An 18,642-nucleotide genomic window follows, 5' to 3' on the forward strand; every position below is an offset into this window, starting at 1 on the left:
ACCCCCTCCAGCCTGCATGAGCTGCATGAAGCTGCCCCTGGGCCTTCATGGAGCCTCGCCATGGGGTTCATTGCAATCAGGACCCAGGCCAGCCTGTAGGCCGGGGCAGGCAAAAGGGCCAAGTGGGTTGATCCGGCCCATGGAGGCCCTGCCTCTCCCCCATTCCCAGGCCAATCAGGGCCTAGGGTCTGGGGAGTGTGTGGCACCGCCCACCCAAGGGCAGGGAGCGAGAAACTTCGCACATTCTCCCCGCCCCCAGGCCAATCAGGGCTTGGGGGCAAGGGGAGTACACGAAATTTCCTCCCACCCTGCAGGGAGCACGCAGTGCTTAGAAGTGCCGCATGCTTCTTGCAGGAAGGTGGCAGGGTGGGAGGAAACTTTGTGTGCTTCCCCTGATCCCAGGCTCTGATTGGCCTGGGGGAGCATGCAAAGTCTCCTCCCACAATGTAAGGGGCGTGGTGCTTCTAAGCTCTGTGCACTCCTGGCAAGATGGGAGAAGGGCAGGAGGAGACTTTGCGTGCTCCCCCTGCCCCCAAACCCTGATTGGCCTGGAGCAGGGGGGAGTGCGAAGTCTCCTCCCACCACCAGGGGCACGGGCGCCTAGAGGAAACCACCAGCTCTTCAGAACAGCTGGTGGCTCTCTCTGGGGTGGGACGGTGGCAAAGACTTCACGCATTCCACTCCCAGACCAATCAGGGTCTGTGGGTGGGGAAGCATAGAAGTTTCCTGGCCCTGCCCCTTCCACCTGAGGCCCAAGGCCACTTCAAAAATGTCTGAAGTGGCCACCAGTCAAAAATTATTGTCCACCCCTGCTGTAAGCACTAAGCACTTACCGCTTTCCGCTTGAGAATGCAGTCTAGTCTCCAGCGATTTCCTTCTACCACAGGTCGCTTCATAAAGATTTCTGGGCTCAACCTAAGAAAACAAAAAGGTGAACCTAAACATGCTGTACTGTGAAAACAACGCCTAAGGTCAACTGGTCGACTCTAGTAATGATGGAGAAACTAAGTATGTCTACACAGCAAAGTTATTTTGAAATAACAGCCATTATTTCGAAATAATTTTCCTAGCGTCTACACAGCCAAACTGCTATTTTGAAATTAAATCGAAATAGCAGAATGCTTATTTTGAATTTGGTAAACCTCATTCCACAAGGAATAACGCCAAATTCGAAATAGCTATTTCGAAACAAGTGCTGTGTAGACACTTATATCAAAATAGGGGGCCTCCAGCCTTCCCAGGGTGCCCTGGTGGCCACTTCAGCCTCAGCCAAGAACATTCCTCCCCTTCCCCCACTCCCCAGAGCCTTTAAAAGGGTGGACTCTGGCCACAGTGCCTGTGCCAGCTCCAAGCCTGCCAGCCCAGATCCAGCAGTCACTGTCCCTAACCCAATGGCCCCAAATCATGAGCCAGCAAGCCACTGGCAGCCAGCCCTCCACCGCTCCCCAGGAGCAGTCTGCCAGCTCCCAGGAGCCTGCCAGGGAGATGGTGGGCGCCTTCCTGGTTCAGGTTGGGGATCATGGACCTTATTCAGGTTTTGTGGGAGGGATGCCCCAATGTCCATGATCTCCGCACTAGATGGAGGAACACGGCCATCTATGGCAGGACAGCTGCCAGCCCAGCCACCAAAGGCCATATGCAAACCCAGAAGCAGGTTCGCATAAAAATCAAGTTGGTCCAGTGTATATAGACTTCTGAGTTTTTTTGAAAAAAGTGGCCCTTTTTTTTAAAAACTTCACTTGCATCTAGACTGCCGTCGCATTCTTTTGAAATTAAATCAAAAGAACACGGTGGTTTTTCCAAAATTGGTATACCTACTTTTACCAGGAAGAACGCCTTTTTTCGAAAGAGCTCTTTTGAAAAAAGGTGTTCTTTAACGCAAACAGGGCTTTTTCGAAAGAGCATCCAGACTGCCTGGGTGTTCTCTTTCGAAAAAGTGGATCGCTTTCTCAAAACCCCTTTGGCTGTCTAGACGATCTCTTTCGAAAGAGGCTTGTAGTCTAGACATACCCCTTATGAGATAGAGAAATAATTATAAGCCCACTTTACAGATGAAGAAACTGAGACACAGAAATGTTAAACGACTAATGCAAGGTCAGACAGGAAAGCTATCCAGGCCAGGGATGGGCAACCAGGAATGATGGGCGGGCCACAGGAGCGGCCCTCCTTCTCCTCAGTGGGCTGCAGCAGTTACGACCTACTGTGGTTCCACCTTTGCCCCTCCCTGTCTACTTCCCTCCCCCACACACCTCCCACACACTGGGGCACCAGAGCCCCATACATATCTGCTCGTCCCCCACCCTCCCAACACTTATGGAGCGTGATCACCTCATTCAGGCTCCATCCTCGCTCCTCTCTCTTCCTCCCAGATGCTGCAAACAGCTTCATGGCATTCCAGCTCTGGGAGGGTGTGGCAGGCACAGAGACATGCTCCAAAAAGATTGGGAGGGAAGGAGTAGGAACAGGAAATGCAGGGCTCCAGTGCCCTGGTGCACAAGGGGGAGGTGGGCAGCCAGGTGGAGCCCCAGTGCCCACCACTGATCCAGACATTCTAACTCCTAGTCCTGAGTGTTGATTGCAAGCATAGCATAAAACCAGCCCCAGCAAGGAGGTAGCGGAGAGGAATGCACAATGCCAAGCATCCGCAACTAGTGAATCTGGTATATAAAGCGGAGTTGGTGGTGTGTGCGGAGGCTCACAGAGGATAGCCTCAGCAGGATGGCACAGCAAAAGCCGGCAAGAAAAATATAACTGGCCAGTATTGGGACTGAATATGCACAACATGCTTCAAAGGGGAGGCGGGGGAGGTCACAACATGGCCCATCCTACTGCAGCCCTATCACCACAACATCATTAGAGGACATTTCAGTGGTGCCTTCCCTCTTCAACATGTGTGGGAATCAGGACTGGTGACAGAATTTGCTAGGCCCTGGGTAATGTATGTAGGGCTTGGCTCCAAGCCCCCACAAGGGGTGGGGTCTTGATGGAAGCGGTAGGACTGAGGCAGCCAGCCCTCAGTACTGCCCAGATCAGGCTGCGCCTGTGCCAGCCAGCCCTCGGCACTGCCTGACCATCCCACACAAGGCTCTGGAGGTGATTTAAAGGGGTCAGAGCCCCTGGCCCTTTTAAATCCCCAGCCCCCAGAGCTACTGCTCACTTTGCTCCCCTCCATTGATGGCCCTGGTGAGATTGCCATTACTGGGGTACACTGCCACATTGCTACAGCTGAATGGACTGCCCACCGTGCCTCTAGCTGACAGGAGTGGAAGTTAAACACCTCTTCTAGGGGGTGCTTGCAAAGCATCTATTTTCTAGGCTGTATCATCATTCACACAACTTCTATAAGCAAATTTCAAGATTTTGCCCTCTGTGGCTGCATTAGTGCCTGAAACAAACACAGAGGCTGTGTCTAGACTACATGCCTGTGTCGTCAGAGGCATGTAGATTAGACACATAGGCAAAGTCAAATGAAGCCGCGATTTAAATGATCGCGGCTTCATTTACATTTACATGGCTGCCGCACTGAGCCGACAAACAGCTCATCAGCTGTTTGTCCACTCAGCGCGCTAGTCTGGATGCTCCCCTGCCGACATCAAAGCCCTTTGTCGGCAGCCCCGGTAAACCTCATCCCAGGAGGAATAACGGGGCTGCCGACAAAGGGCTTTGATGTCGGCAGTGGAGCGTCCAGACTAGCGCGCTGAGTGGACAAACAGCTGATCAGCTGTTTGTCGGCTCAGCGCAGCAGCCATGTAAATTTAAATGAAGCCACGATCATTTAAATCGCGGCTTCATTTGACTTTGCCTATGTGTCTAATCTACATGCCTCTGACGACAGAGGCATGTAGTCTAGACACCGCCAGACTGTACACAGGGACCTAGAAAGCCACAGCAACATCCCACGGCAGGAGAAAGTGATCCAGCCAAGGCACTCTCAGTCCTAGTCATTCTCCGCCCTGGAAGTTGGGTTGCAGGAAAAACCATCTCTGCCTCCAACAGTAAACACTGCACAGCCATGAACACCGCCTGCTAACTGAACAGCTTAGGGCTACATTATGCTTGAGTCTTCTGCAGGCGTGTGTGTGGAGGAGGGAGAGCTGAGTGGATCTGCAGTCCCTAATTATTCCCCTCAGGAGTCCACCCAAAGGGGGCGGGGGAGTGACTTCGCTTTGTCACTCCATGTGGCAGTCAACAGAGCTGGCTTGCCCTGCCAAGTGGTGACCGGAGAATGCCCTACACTGCTTAAGCAGCGTATGAATTTGTACAGTCTCCCACATGTTGGGAGATCTACTTCCCTGAGACATTCCCAGGGAGCTTCTACTGTAGCTGGGCAGCCCTGTACTGTTCTCAGGGCAGGTGATGCCTCCCTGTGCCATGTAGCCCTTCAAGATTATTTCTCGGAAGGAGACACCCAAACTGATGATTTTGAGCATGCACTTTTGCTGCCAACTCTCCAGAAAAGGCCTTTGAATGAAAATCCTCACTGTGAGAGGTTTGGATGTGCTGCCAAACCATCTGGCAGCACTGCAAGTTTCCATACTGTAAGGCCTTTGAACAGTGCAGGATTGTAATGAACGTTCTCACAGAGACGGCTGGACAAAATCCAAAGGCAGGGATACGAACCACCAATCGGTGATGAAAATTTCTTCTTTCGCTGCCTCCATGGCATTTGCTACATCTTCAAAATACCCCTTTGCATTTACATACCTGAAAAAACAAACACAATGCTTGGATTTTTAATCACAAGGAGACTTCATAGCTAGGGGAAAACATCTCAGTACTCTAAGATAAGTAGCAAATGAAAAGATCATTTAAATTCCTCTCTCAAAAGCGAACACATTTTATTTCTTGTACCAGGGCAACATGCCAGGAGAATTCTACACCATTGTTAGTATCTTAATTATACCAGTACAATCAAATATTATTGTGACAACAGGCGTGACCAAGTGGCCCTCTTATAGGAAGTCTTTCACCTTCTTTCTTTCTTAGTGCTTGAGCAAGTTTTGACTCTTGGAAAAATAGATCGTGGTGGTGTTAGCTTTGGACTATGCAAAGTTTTGATGTAGACGCAGCTTTGGGGGACAGATGGAGCTGTGTGAGTAGCAGGAGGGGTAGCTCTCTGCCTTGGGCTATGATTGAGTTCTCTGGCAATCAGGGAGTAGAATTGGATGGAGCGCTCTTCAAGGAGGGATGGTTGTGCATGCTATTTTACCACCTCATTTCAGAACTGGTGCATGTGAGTCAATAAACCAAGTGACACTTACAATATACGCAGACTCTGCATCACTGATCTGCCAGCCGGGAAGCCAACCTGCGAGGCCCCACACATGTGATACCACTCAGAAGTGGACTAATACCACTCTCACGGTGGGGCCCAGCTTTCAGGAGGGGCAACACTAAAATACAGCATTAGGGTTGGACTCTGCAAACACTGCCTCTAGGGTGTTGGGCTCACTTCTCTCATTCTGGGCCAGGTCTACACTGGGAGAGAAATTCGATTTAAGATATGAAACTCCAGCTACAAGAATTGTGTAACTGGAGTCAACGTACCTTAAATCAAATTTCTCAGGCGGCCTCACTGCAGAAGATCAATGGGAGAAACTCTCCTGTCGACTTCCCTTACTCCTCATAACCCCGTGAAACACCACGGTTGATGGGGGCATCATCGGTGTTTGATTTAGTGGGTCCTTACTAGACCTGCTAAATTGAACCTCGGAAGATCAACCTCCGGAACATCGGTATCCAGGGCTGTGTCCAGACTCAGGGGTTTTTTCGGGAAAAGTAGCCTTTTCCCGAAAAAACTTCCCCTGCGTCCAGACTCAAGCTGCGTTCTTTCAAAATTAATTCGAAAGAACGCGGCTTTTCTTTCGATGGCGGTAAACCTCAATTTACGAGGAAGAACGCCTTCTTTCGAAAGTTCCTCTTTCGAAAGAAGGCGTTCTTCAATGTAAATAGGGCTTCTTCAAAAGAGAGCATCCAGACTCACTGGATGCTTTCTTTCGAAAAAGCAAGCCGCTTTTTCGAAATTTCTCCGTGCAGTCTAGACGCTCTCTTTCGAAAGAGGCTCTTTCGAAAGAAGCCTGCAGTCTAGACATAGCCCAGGTGAGTATAGACCAGGTCTTATTAGAATGGGGAAGATGTGACCATGACAAAATCAAAACAGCTGCATTATGGAAAGGCTGTTGAGAAGGGAGATGAAAGAGGTGCAGGATGAAATTTTCAGGAGAACCTAAGTCATTTAGGTGATTTTGAAAATATTACCCAAAGCCAATTGTCAAACTAAAAAGTCAAAGTAGTAGCTCCTAAAGTAATTAGCGTATTCTGTTCTTCATTCATAAGCATACTATTTATTAGCTTTACTATGAATTACATGTGCATCAAGATCTCACTTTTATTCTGAAATTAATAAACCACCAATGTGCCAAATCTTAATAAAAAGCTAAATGCTCTGACCACTATTAAACAAAATCATAACAATTAAATGAAACGGTTATGCTGTTAATCCAACATTTTTCTGCAGCTGAGTCTTCAATAATTCCATAGTGATTAATAACAACTAAAGCCAGCAAATTCAAACACCATGTTCTTTAAATGTGGTTCTCACATTACAATCGGTAATTTCCACTTCTAGTACTCTCACCTCCTCATCACAGCAAGTTTGCAGATGACATTAAGCTAGGGGGAGAGGTAGATATGTTGGAGGGCAGGGATAGCGTGACCTAGACAAATTGGAGGATTGGGCCATAAGAAATCTGATGAGGTTCAATAAGGACAAGTGCAGAGTCCTGCACTTGGGACGGAAGAATCCCAAGCACTGTTACAGGCTGGGGACCAACAGGCTAAGTAGCAGTTCTGCAGAAAAGGGGATTACAGTGGATGAAAAGCTGGATATGAGTCAACAGTGTGCCCTTGTAGCCAAGAAGGCTAATGGCACATTAGGGTGCATTAAGAGGAGCATTTCCAGCAGATCTAGAGAAGTGATTATTCCTTATTTGGCATTGGTGAGGCCACATCTGGAGTATTGTGTCCAGTGTTGGGCCGACCACTATAAAAACGATGTGGATGTATTGGAGAGGGTCCAGCAGAGGGCAACCAAAATGATTAGGGGGCTGGAACACATGACCTACGAGGAGAGGCTGAGGGACTTGGTCTTATTTAGTCTGCAGAAGGGAAGAGTGAGGGGGGATTTGATAGCAGCCTTCAACTTCCTGAAGGGAGGTTCCAACGAGGATGGAGAAAGGCTGTTCTCAGTAGTGACAGATGGCAGAACGAGGAGCAATGATCTCAAGTTGCAGTGGGAGAGGTCTAGATTGGATATTAGGAAAAACTATTTCACTGGGAGGTTGGTGAAGTACTGGAATGGGTTACCTAGGGAGGTGGTGGAATCTCCATCCCTAGAGGTTTTTAAGTCTCGGCTTGACAAAGCCCTGGCTAGGATGATTTAGTTGGAGTTGATCCTGCTTTGGGAAGGAGGCTGGACTCAATGACCTCCTGAGGTCTTTTCCACTCCTAGGATTCTATGAGCCACATTCATTCTAATTAGCATTGATGTCACACTCCCATCTCTGTATCCCTTCCTTTTTTTTCCTTTTGTCTTCAACTTCTAAGAAAGTAAGTTGTAGCTCACGAGAACTTATGCCCTATTTACAAATTTGTTCAACTTTAAAGTGCCACTGGACTCCTTGTGGTTTTTGTTGAAATAGACTAACATGGCTACCCCTCTGAAACATGTTTTTTAAATACAACTGATAAATCAGTAGGGCCATGACCTTGCTTACACTGAAGAGAATGCCTGTGTTGTCAGTGAGACAGCGCCACCACCGGGAAGCCAGGGCGGCTCTGCCGAGCCTGTTCAGCAGCAGCCACCTGCGCAGGTACAGTCATTTCCCGGGTGGGCCGCCCGGGGACGGGGGAGCCGACGGCACAGTGTGCAGGCGCCGGCGACCCTGGCAAGGGGCGCCGGCTTCAAAAGGTGGCTCCTGGCCGGGAGCAGAGGAGAAGAGGAGGAAGACGCGGGCGAGTGGAACCGAGCCAGCAGCGACCCGGGCCAGACCCGACGGGGCATCAGAGACCCTGACGGAGGACTGGCTCAGCGGGAAGAGGTGAGCCCCCCTTGACGAGCGGAGCAGGATAGACAAGGACCAGCCGGGATGGAGGAAGCAGCCCAGGACGGGGTCAGGGAAACCCCAGGGACCGGTGAGTTGCGGCCGTAGCCCTCCCGGGTCGGGCAGCGCATCTACGACGCCTACCCTTAGGGTCCTGGGCTGGGACCTGGAGAGGGGGAGGGCCCAGGTCCCCCTCCGCCTCGGAAGGCCCCCATGGGGCCGGTTGGGCTATCCCGACAGAACGCTAAGGGTGCCCCACCCCACTGGGGGGAGCCCCAGCACGTGACTAGACGGGTTGGTGCGTGACACTACTGCAGGGACCACCTTACCACTTTGCCAAAGTATTCTCCTGCACAGCAGCATATGATCCGAATCTGTGATCTGTTAGAAAGTTTTTGCCATTTTTCTGAATGAATTCTTCTATTCCCTGTCCCCACCATCGGGCATGTCTGTAGCTGTTACACTTCAAAATCAATGACCTGGAAAATAACCAAAAGTAAGCAAGACAGTTTTATTTAGCTTAGTTCTCACTCTCAGAAGATGTTGTTATGGGAACTGAGTATCAATCACATTTTGATTAATCAAAAGTGACCAGTAACCAGAGGGGTTTGTTTTTTTAAAAAATAGTGTTTCAGCACCTAGATACCATAGTTGCTGACACCCTATAAATACAACTGATAGATATCATCTGCACATTTTGCACATCATGGACCAGATATTGCTTACCTTGGTTCAACCCCATTGATTTAAATGGGATAGCACCATGAGGGGAGAGAGCAACTCCAAGAATTTTTGTAAGTGGTTGTAGCCAGACAGGAACCCGCCCCCCCCTTGTAACATCCATTTTTGCTTGCCTGGAGCATACAGGGCACAGAGAGCAGAAGGCCCAGGCTGTGTGACCGTGACCAATTGTAAGCAGAGATAGGAGGGTGGTCAAACTAATTGTTAACCAAGAGGCTGTACATCATGCCCTTGACTTAACCCATATTGATACGAACACACAACCGTCCACGGGGGGAGGAATCTCCCGCCCAACAAGAACATTCGGCACTCCTAATTTAGCTATCTTCCTCTCTTACAAGTGTAAATTAACTTGAAACTTGCTTGTAAGAACTGGCGCCACAAAACGGACCAGTAGAATTTGGCCTCTTAGATAAGAAAGAGGATACAGGGCCCCAGGGTGCAGGAGGGGCTTCTAACCTGGAGCAGGGATGTAGCGGGGGGAAGCAGGGAGGCACTTACCATAGGTGGCTCCCAGCCAGTGGCTCCCAGCCAGTGATGCAACAGGGCACTCATGCCATAGTGACCCCACACCATTCACCATTCAAAGTGGCTAGCTGCTGCTGGCAGGCAAACGTGTCTCTGAGCACCGCTTCAGGGGAGGGGGCAGTGAGTCTCCACATGCTGCCTGTGCCAGCAAGCACCACTACTGCAGCTCCCATTGGCCAGTTTATGGCCAATGAGAGCTGTGAGGATGGCGCTGGGGAGGGAAGACGAATGCAGAGATCCACTGCCTCCCTCCCCCCACCAGGCATGTAGAGACACGCTTGCCAGCAGCCTCCGGCCATGGTGCTTCCAAGAACTATGTGGCTAGGGCCATGGCAGGCTGGCTGCAGGACACTTTCCTTTGGCCCTAGCATAGACGGTCGTGGCAAGTTGGAAGACGTTTGGTGGGCCGCATCCAACCCATAGGCCATATTTGGTCCATCCCTGATTTACACGCACGGAGGAACTGTCCCACTGATCTGGTTCTTCTCCCCCAATAATGGAGTGGCTGGATTCTTTTCACTCTCCTCCCTGTTAGCATCTCCCTTCAGGGGTCCACTCCCTTCTAACTGAATCATGCTACCCCACTGTAGCAGGTGCAAGGTGGTTACACACCCTGTGTACAAAGTATGGCCCCCTTTTGATTAAAGGGAGATAATTTTCAAGTGAAAAACTAAAAAGTATCTACATAAAATACACGTTTCTCACCTGGAGAGATTGTCAATCTGCAACCCATATTCTGTTTCAGTCTCTTTCTTGCCAATCTTAATGCTGAATTCTTTATCTGCCAGCAGGACAAAGGAAATGGCTCCACTATCTGGCTTCATGTACATTAGGAAAGAGTCTTTCACTACTAACCACCTATAAGGGGAGAGAAATTTTATCTCACATTCACTTCAGAAACGATGGCCATCCAATGACACAGTCAACAACGGTTTCTACAAGAGAGCTCCAAGCCATTGATCATCAGGATCTGAAGCAAGGAAGGAAAGGTTTCTAGCCTAGTAGGAGCAGTTTCTTTCTCACGTGGTTTAGACACCTGGCACCTGATTGTGCAATCAGCGTGGAGTGATACAGGAGTAACTCCACTGAAATTAATGGGGTTACCCCAGTGTAAAACTGATGAAAGGAAAAGGAGAATCAGCCTCTGGAGAGATGATTACAGCAACAGCTAGCATACAAAATCCTGCATCTAGATGATCAAATCAGCAGTTATGTCAGTGGAAGGATGGTGCAGTAGTTAGGGAGCTAGATGGGAACTTGGGAAATCATGGTTACATTTTCTGCTTTGCCACAGAGTCCCTGTGTGACCATAGGCAAATCACTTAGCCGCTCTGTGCCTCAGTTTCCCCATCTGTAAACCAGGGATAACAGCACAGGGATAAATACATTAATAATTGAGGTACTCAAACAATTCAGAAATGGGAGCTATACAAATATGTATGATAGATACAAACACATTTGTGTGCTTAAATGCTGATGTGCACAATCAAATTCAAGAATACCACTGCAGTGGGAATCAGGTTCTGTATGACTAATGCCCTGCGAGGATACAAAATTTGCATCTGCATCTTCAAAAATAAGCTGCGGATATCCACATTGACATCCACAGATGCAGATACCCGCGGATATAAATCTGTGGATTCGCAAGGCTCTATGTATGGCCACATCCTGTATAAGTCCTTGGAGCTCTAGGGTTTATTGTCTGGGAACATTCATGGGCCTGTTGGCCTCAGGGGTGTTCAGCCAAGTGGCTGCATAAAGGACATGGTGGAGCAAAGATTCTCTTCGTCGAGGAATATTATTTTGGTAGCCTGTAATACCTCTGGGCACTTTGGGAGCAGTTCACTCTAGTCTGAGTTTCTCATGGGTTATTTATAAAGGTGCTGAAACCCATTAAAGCTAATGGAAAGTGTACAAAGAGGACATTTTAGAAAGGTTTCATTGCCAAGCAACGGGCACCACAGTAGAAAAACAAGATGAGAAATGACTAGTAGGTTTTGTGTCAGCACCACTGCCCTCGAGCATGCTGGAAAAAGTATTTCCCTGTCAGACTCCAAATATTTTTTGCCATTGCTGTATACACAATGATGAATGATATGCTGAACATCCTCCCTCCCCCACCACACACACAGGCGAATCAGTCACATGGCCTTACACCAGATATTTGTTCATATAAATTAATGGACAAGAAAAGAAAAACGACCTGCACCAAGTGCAAAGCCATACTAATTACTGTATCTTATACAGCCAACTTGAAATGTTATGTTGCTGGATCAAATTCAATTTCATTACTCCGCGTTTGACCTGTGCAGTATTCCCATGTTCATTTTCTGACCATGACACTCATCACATAGTAACAGAGCATAGTCAGGGCCATATCTAGGAATACAGGGGCTCTAAAAAGGTTGTTATTGAGGGCCCTGCACTTTACTTTTCTTTTCTTTTCTTTTCTTTTCTAGACAGAGACTAGCCATAGAAACCAACATGTTAGGTAACACCAGACTTCCTGCTCCCACATCAAATTTGCTGGACCCATAAAATCAGGGAAGACCTGTCCAGAGCCACCAATTGGGGCAGGAGGGAGTGGGGAGGAGGGAGGAAGGGAGGCTGTTGGCCTGGGCATCAGTGATTTCAAAAGGACCAGGGCTCCCAGCTGCTGTCACTGCTACTTTGTTGATGTCACTTCACTCTATTTAAGCTAAGGAAATATATAAAAAAGGGAGTCTAAATATTGAGAAGCATGTGGAGTAAAAGGAACCTTCCTACATTTATAGTGGAAATGTCTTAATATTATCATATTTTGTGGGAAAACAGTAAACAGAATTTTCAAGATAACTAAAATTAGTCTACTTATGAAACTTACAATGGCTCCATTAGGTTACAGTGCAAAGGAAGGTATTGAATCAGGGAAGGACCCAATGATTTCATAGTTACTTCTAGCAACCATATGCCCCATAACTCAATTTTGAAAAAGGAAAGATGCCTCAACATTAGTAGAACGGAAAAATCAAGTCTGAGAAATTCTTTCAACATGAAAAATGACAGGCAGCCTTCTATCAGGTCAAGTAGGTTTTCTAATGTGTTGGCATTGCTTCTGGAATTTGAACAAAGTAAATATTCAAGTAAGAATAAGAAGAGGGAGATCTGTAAGATCTGTATGGAAAGTTCAGTCTATCTCTATATTTTAGAAATGTGCATCTGTCTGTCTGTCCATTTGTTCAAGAATTTCACCTAAATGGTAACAGTTAGGACCACCAAATTTGGTGTGCAGCTTCCTCTAATCCCAACTTCAAGCAAAATCAGGGTTTGGTTGTGCCGGGAAAATGGGACCTGCCTGGAATAGGATTGTTTTCCATAACACGGAAAGGGAGGGTCAGCTATACTGCAGAGTGACCACTGGAGTCAGCTGCAACACCAAGAGTGGCCAGCTGGACCTGGGGCTCACCATCTTGCTGGCCACTGGACGGGGTAAAGTCGCTCTCCTTCCCCAAATCCCTCGCCACTGCCTTTTACCATAGTGCTGGAGCGGAGAGGCAGGGGGAAGCCTCACTGGCCAGCAGCTCCCCCCTAAAGAGCCACAGCCGGCCCTTCCTCTAATACCACCAGGCTGCTCAGCATGCCCACTCCCTGGCCTATGCAGCCTCCCTCTGTCCCTGGGCTGGGAACAGGAAGCATCGCTGGGAAGAGACTGTGCAGCTCTCTCGTCCCCCCCCAAACGGGACTGGGGAGTGCTGGCAGGGCCGGCCTACACAGCCCTCTACCCCACACCCCGCATTCCACCCTGGCACCTGGGGACAAGTTAGTAGGCAGGGTATCAGCCCTGCCCCCAGTCCAGGGACAAGCTGGCGGGCAGGGAATGCAATCCCAGCCAACCACAGGGAAAAGCCAGTGCCTGCTCCCAGGGATAAGCCGGCAGCCACCTCCATCCCCTATCCTGACCCCTCAGCCCTGCTCTCCTGTGGTTCCCCTCCTCCAAACCCCCTGCCCTGATTCCTGCACTCTTCATCCCTACCCCGCCCAAGCCCCTCCTCAACCTCCAACCCTCACTCCTGCACTCCCCACCCCAGTGCCTGAGTCCCTTCTCACTCCCCAACCGTGTCTCTCACCTCCCCTACCCTGAGCTCTCCCACCCTGACTCCTATGCCCCCATGCTCCCAGCCTCCTGCCCTGAGCCCCCCATCTTCCCATAGCCCTGCCATGAGTCTGACACCACCAGCCCCCTGTCCTGAAGGACCTGGGCAATGCTGGATAAGTCCTCTAGTGGAGGGGGAGGGAACGCCAGCATTGCCCAGTGTCCTTAACTCAATACATTTGGTTTTTGAAAAATAAAATGAAATGTCCATGCTTCATTTAAATCATTGCTCTGGAGCGCGGCTGCGGATGAGGGGTTCAGTATGTAGGCTGCCTGGGGAGAGACACCTAATCAAGCCCTCTCTCACTGCAGCAGGTTGGGGGGGGGGGTGTCAGGTGAGACATGCCTCTCCATTGTCTCTGCAGTTCCAGCAGGCCCAGCGGGGACGGAGTGTATGTCCCCTGGGTGGGATAGGTCCAGGTTCATCTGCCCCCTGCACTCCCCAGCCAGGGTGAAGAATGCACTTTCCCCTCACTCCCTGATGAAGGAGATAGCCAGCAATATAAATTGCCCATACACACTGGAGGTGGGGAAGGACTTGAGCTCACCTGCCTTCCTTCACGAAAGGGACCCTGGGGGAGGCTAGGGGATGGAGCAATCCCAGATTGACGGGGGAGGACCAGCCAGTCCCTTTCACCTGCCTGGTGATTCTGTCTCTTTTCTGTATGATTTTATGAGAAGCAATCCCATTCTAGGCACATCCCATTGTCCTGGCACAACCAAACCCTGACCTTGCTGTAAGTTATGATAAAAGCAAACTGCAAACCAAATTTGGTGGTCCTACCTCTTACCATTTAGGAGAATTCTTGGACAGACAGGCAGGCTTCCTCTATATTTACTGTGTGCCTTTGCAGTGGTTTGTATTTATGGAGCAGGGAGGTCAGGCAGCAGCAGTCAGTCACAGCACCCGAGGAAGCACAAAAGGAAGGGGGCTTTTCACATGTGACCAAAATGTGCTGTCCCTAAATAGTTAATAAACTTGCTGCCTTTGCTGACAGCAGGTGGCGATCGGAGCCATGACTTAAAAGCACAACCCTGACCTGAGGGCGGTGCAGAAGTCAACCATCCCATGAGAGGGATCTCTCCAATGCATGGGGATGTGGGGAAAAGAGCGTGCTGCCCATTAACTTATCAGTTAGGCTGGTACTTCTCTGTGGCATACCATCTCTGCTGGGTAGAGGTGGGAAGCTTCCCTCCCTGCCTCTTTTGGAGTGGTCCGTGTGTCTAGGCTAGGTTACTGTGTGAAGTGATGCAAGTATGAGATGGCTTCTTGTACCTCCTCATTCTCCTCAGCTAGCCTCATGTATTCACAAGGCAGATGGGCACAATCTGGCCCTTTGTCTTCATTAGATCAAAAGTCAGCCACTCAGATTCTCTTCAGATCAACACTGCTCAGGCCTCTGTAGGGCTCCTTTCAAAATGTGAGGGAAACACCACAGAGAGGACATGTTTCTCCCTGGACTTAATGACATCCAAGAGAATTTGTGGATCAGGTCTGATTTAATCTACTGGTGAGTGCATCCTGCACAATGTTTCAATTAATTTGGGTTGGGTTTTCTAATCAGAAAGGTCTGACAAACTGAACTATCCATGAGCATCACTGCAACAGTCCAATAAGGGAAAGAGCAGAGGCTAACAGCACTGCAGTTTTTGAAGGATGAGTGCTACACAATCATACTTCACATGGGGATCCAATATAACCCATACTTCTAGATATGATTCACTGTCCCGTGTAGTGGCATTTAGACCACTTACAGATAGAAAGGATGAGTGTGCTCTAAAGCCTTAGTGGAGAGCCAGTTGACTTTTAGCTCATGCAATAAGCTCTGGAGGTCCCAGGTTCAGTCCAGCATGTCAGCATTACACTAGCATGTAATTTCTGTTGTGGATTAAACACTAGAGGAAAAGTCAAAGCCACCTGTGGCTGCAGGATGTCAAACTAGCTGATCTAATAGCCCCTTCTGACTTTGGAAAAAAAATAAAAGGAATCCATACAGGGAAGCGGTTCTAGAGCCTATGCAGCCCCAAATTTTGTGGTGCCCTACACAGCTGCATGTTTTGCCTATCAGTAGGAACAGTCCTGAATCCACAGGTACCTCCGGTTTCCCTATTTTTGTTGAAAATCTCGGTTACAGAAAGAATGACAGCAAGGAAAGGTGTAGGAAAATGTGAGTGAGACTATTTATATTCAATGCAGAGTCTGGAATGACTAATAAGTTTAAATTCATAACTCTACTAGACATCAACATTCACTGATTCAATAGAGATAAGGGTTTTGTGTTTTATTGCAACAGTCTGTAGCTCACTTTGTAACTCTTCTTTCTCCTATGATAGCCAAAGTGTTAACAGCTTGCTTCATTCTGAATGGTTTCCTGCAAAGGGCTAACTCTGGATGTATTATATTTATTGTATTTAGCTGTGACACTCTCATTAACCTTTCCCAGACCTGAAGAAGAGCTCTGAAGCATGAAAGCTTGTCTCTTTCATCAACAGAAGTTGGTCCAATAAAAGATAGGAAGTCATCCTCCACCTTGTCTTTCTAATAGGTACAAAGCCACCTAAAGAAACAGCGCCCCCTGCTACAGTACCTTTTTGACCATCGATAGCAGGCCCTTTGTTGCCCACAGCAATTCAGACCGGGTATTCTGTGGCCCCCAGATCTTTTCATGATCATACCTTCTCTGAAACAAATACAAGGATGACAAAGAAATGGCAAATATGGTACATGCATGCACAGCTTATTAATTATGTTTAATGAAGCTATATGGACTGGAGGAATCTGACCTGGAGATACACAGCCAGATACCTGTCTGACCGCTTTCACCTCAATAGGGTGGTATGGGTAGAATGGAGGATCACCTCTCTCTCATTGTCTATTGCCAGATCACTCCTGCATTCTCTGTTTCTCAGACATTTCATCTGCCTCTCAAACAGCAGGTGACCTAAGCCTAACTCCATCATGCATCCAACAGATGAACCGAACCCACGTCACAGCAGCGGTATTGTTATAAATACCATGCCAGCAATAAGGGAGCTACGGGTAAAGTCTCAGCTTATACATGAACTGAGGGTGAGCAGAGCAATTGGTATGGAGTTGGAATTGGACTGGGGTGAAGGTGAAGCAGCATCTAGGACACAAATGGGGAATGAGCAGCAGGGAGAAGTGAGGAGGCAGAATAAAGGCCTTGGGGGATTAGGTGTCTAGAAAATACATCAAACCCTCCCACTTGGCAGGAAAAGTGAGAATCACCTGGGTGCACAGCAGGAATGTGTGAGAGCTAAGGGCCACAGCACACACTGGAGCACCACAAGCCTTCAGTCTGAGCATATGAATGTGATGAAGAGCCCTTAAAGCTGAGACGGGGCCCAACACAGAGAGGACTCCATCACTACCTCTCCTACTTGCCCACTGTCAAGTCCTTCCCCATTTGTAAAGCTGGATGCCTGGAATTATTGCATTTCAACACCCATGTCCCATCTGAATCACCCCAAGAAAGCTTTCACTGCTGCCTACCAGGTTGTTTATAAAATCCACAGACATTTTTGGTGGTAACCAAAATAATACCATTTTTATTTAATAGTATTCAAAATAAAGGTACAGCTTGAACCTCTCTAGTCTGGCACCCTCAGGACTTGACTAGTTTTGAACCAGAGAATTTACCAGACTATTGGAGATCAATATTGTCTAGCAGCATTACCAACATTTCCACTGCTTACGGGGCTGTTAGAGGACATTTAGGGGGTAAATTAGAGTTAAACAGCAGCACAGAACACAGAGCTAGGACTGGTGGCTGTAAACCAGGTTTATGGGACCACGGGAAACTTGGCTACACCTATGAAAAGTGGACATCTGGTTAACTGAAATCATTCCAGACCAGGGATGTTTCTGGACTAGAGAGGTTCAACCTGTATTAAGTGTTAACCATAGGCTTAAGGAAATTTTGGAAAAGTTGGGAAGTTTAAAGAAAAAAATGGACCATTCTTGATTTCAGTGCACTTTTTTTCCCCCTTCTTGTAGTTTCGGCCCATGACTAACATGTCACCATCATTCAAGAAATAAATTAACCAGTGATGTAAGCATGCTATGACAGGGACTATAGATTGCTCTGGTTGGTTGCACTGAACCATTTGGCACAGCTCCAGTCTATGACGAGATGAATTTGGCCCTGTGAGTTTGGCAATGAGATGTGTTCTGTCTTTTACATTCGTAATTATTTCCCAGAGTTGTAATGTAATGTCCTCTTGTGAATAATAATACATAGTTAAAATCTGGAAGATAAGATGTTCCCAAATTAACTGCTAGCTTGGCAGGAAAGCTAACTATTTGGATATCCTCTCTTTATAAAACCATGCTCTTCATGAAACATAACTCAAAGAAATGAAATTCAACTTACATGCCCTTTGGTCCTAGATCACGGATAAATGACAGCTGACTTACACCAATGAATTCCGTCTGGAAAATAGAAAGTTCCCCATTGTTTATATTTTGGACTCCCACAAATCACTTTACATACTGAAAATAATTCATGAGTAGGAAAATGTGGAAAACCTTCCAGGTCTCGGTCTGAAGCCCACTAAAGTCAAGAGGAGTCTATGTACTTTGGATCAGACATTTAATGCACATAACCAAGGCGACCATAATCAGATTTGGTAAGGTTATTTAGACGATTGGTAAGGACCTATTGGAGCTTTCACCTGCAGGTCACTGATGCAAATTCAGTTCATGTCAGTAATGACAACATTTACCATTGCTTGATGAGTTTCTGGTGACCTATGTGAACTGAGTTTTTAGGCTCAGTCTTGTTTCAACTAGATTTATATCTGACTCATGACAGTTGGCTCTGCGTAAAGCCAGTGACTAAATGGAAAGATAAATTTGCTAAAATCAACTGGAAGTCTGTTGAAACAGTGAGGCGTCCTGTGGCAACTGTAGCAAGATGAGGGCCTAAAGCATAAGCCCATATATGACAGGCCTGGTGCAAGGCCTAGGCACAGTGGTCAAAACTTTGCTAATATAAAGCAAACAGAAGCTGTGAGCAAGAGGCAGGCCCTGCTCACAGATTATGGCATGAACAGCACTTAAAACTAATAGATTTTTTGAGTATAAGCTTTCATGGGCAAAGACCCTCTGATGAAGCG

At 47.9% G+C, this 18,642-nt stretch overlaps 1 protein-coding gene across 6 annotated transcripts in view; it reads right to left on the reverse strand.

The window, feature by feature from the left end:
- PLD1 (phospholipase D1) overlaps positions 1-18,642 on the reverse strand; it is a 140,554-nt gene that overhangs the window by 52,682 nt on the left and 69,230 nt on the right. For all 6 annotated transcript variants that reach the window (XM_075937953.1, XM_075937952.1, XM_075937951.1 and 3 more), the window contains 6 exons: positions 17,898-17,956; positions 16,092-16,184; positions 10,077-10,229; positions 8,432-8,581; positions 4,621-4,704; positions 834-915 (listed from right to left, as the gene is read on the reverse strand). In XM_075937953.1, coding sequence (XP_075794068.1) covers positions 834-915; positions 4,621-4,704; positions 8,432-8,581; positions 10,077-10,229; positions 16,092-16,184; positions 17,898-17,956 — 621 coding nt within the window. The remainder of the gene's footprint in view (positions 1-833; positions 916-4,620; positions 4,705-8,431; positions 8,582-10,076; positions 10,230-16,091; positions 16,185-17,897; positions 17,957-18,642) is intronic.

The sequence above is a fragment of the Pelodiscus sinensis genome, chromosome 10, assembly GCF_049634645.1.
Source record: "Pelodiscus sinensis isolate JC-2024 chromosome 10, ASM4963464v1, whole genome shotgun sequence".
Lineage (NCBI taxonomy): Eukaryota > Metazoa > Chordata > Testudines > Trionychidae > Pelodiscus > Pelodiscus sinensis.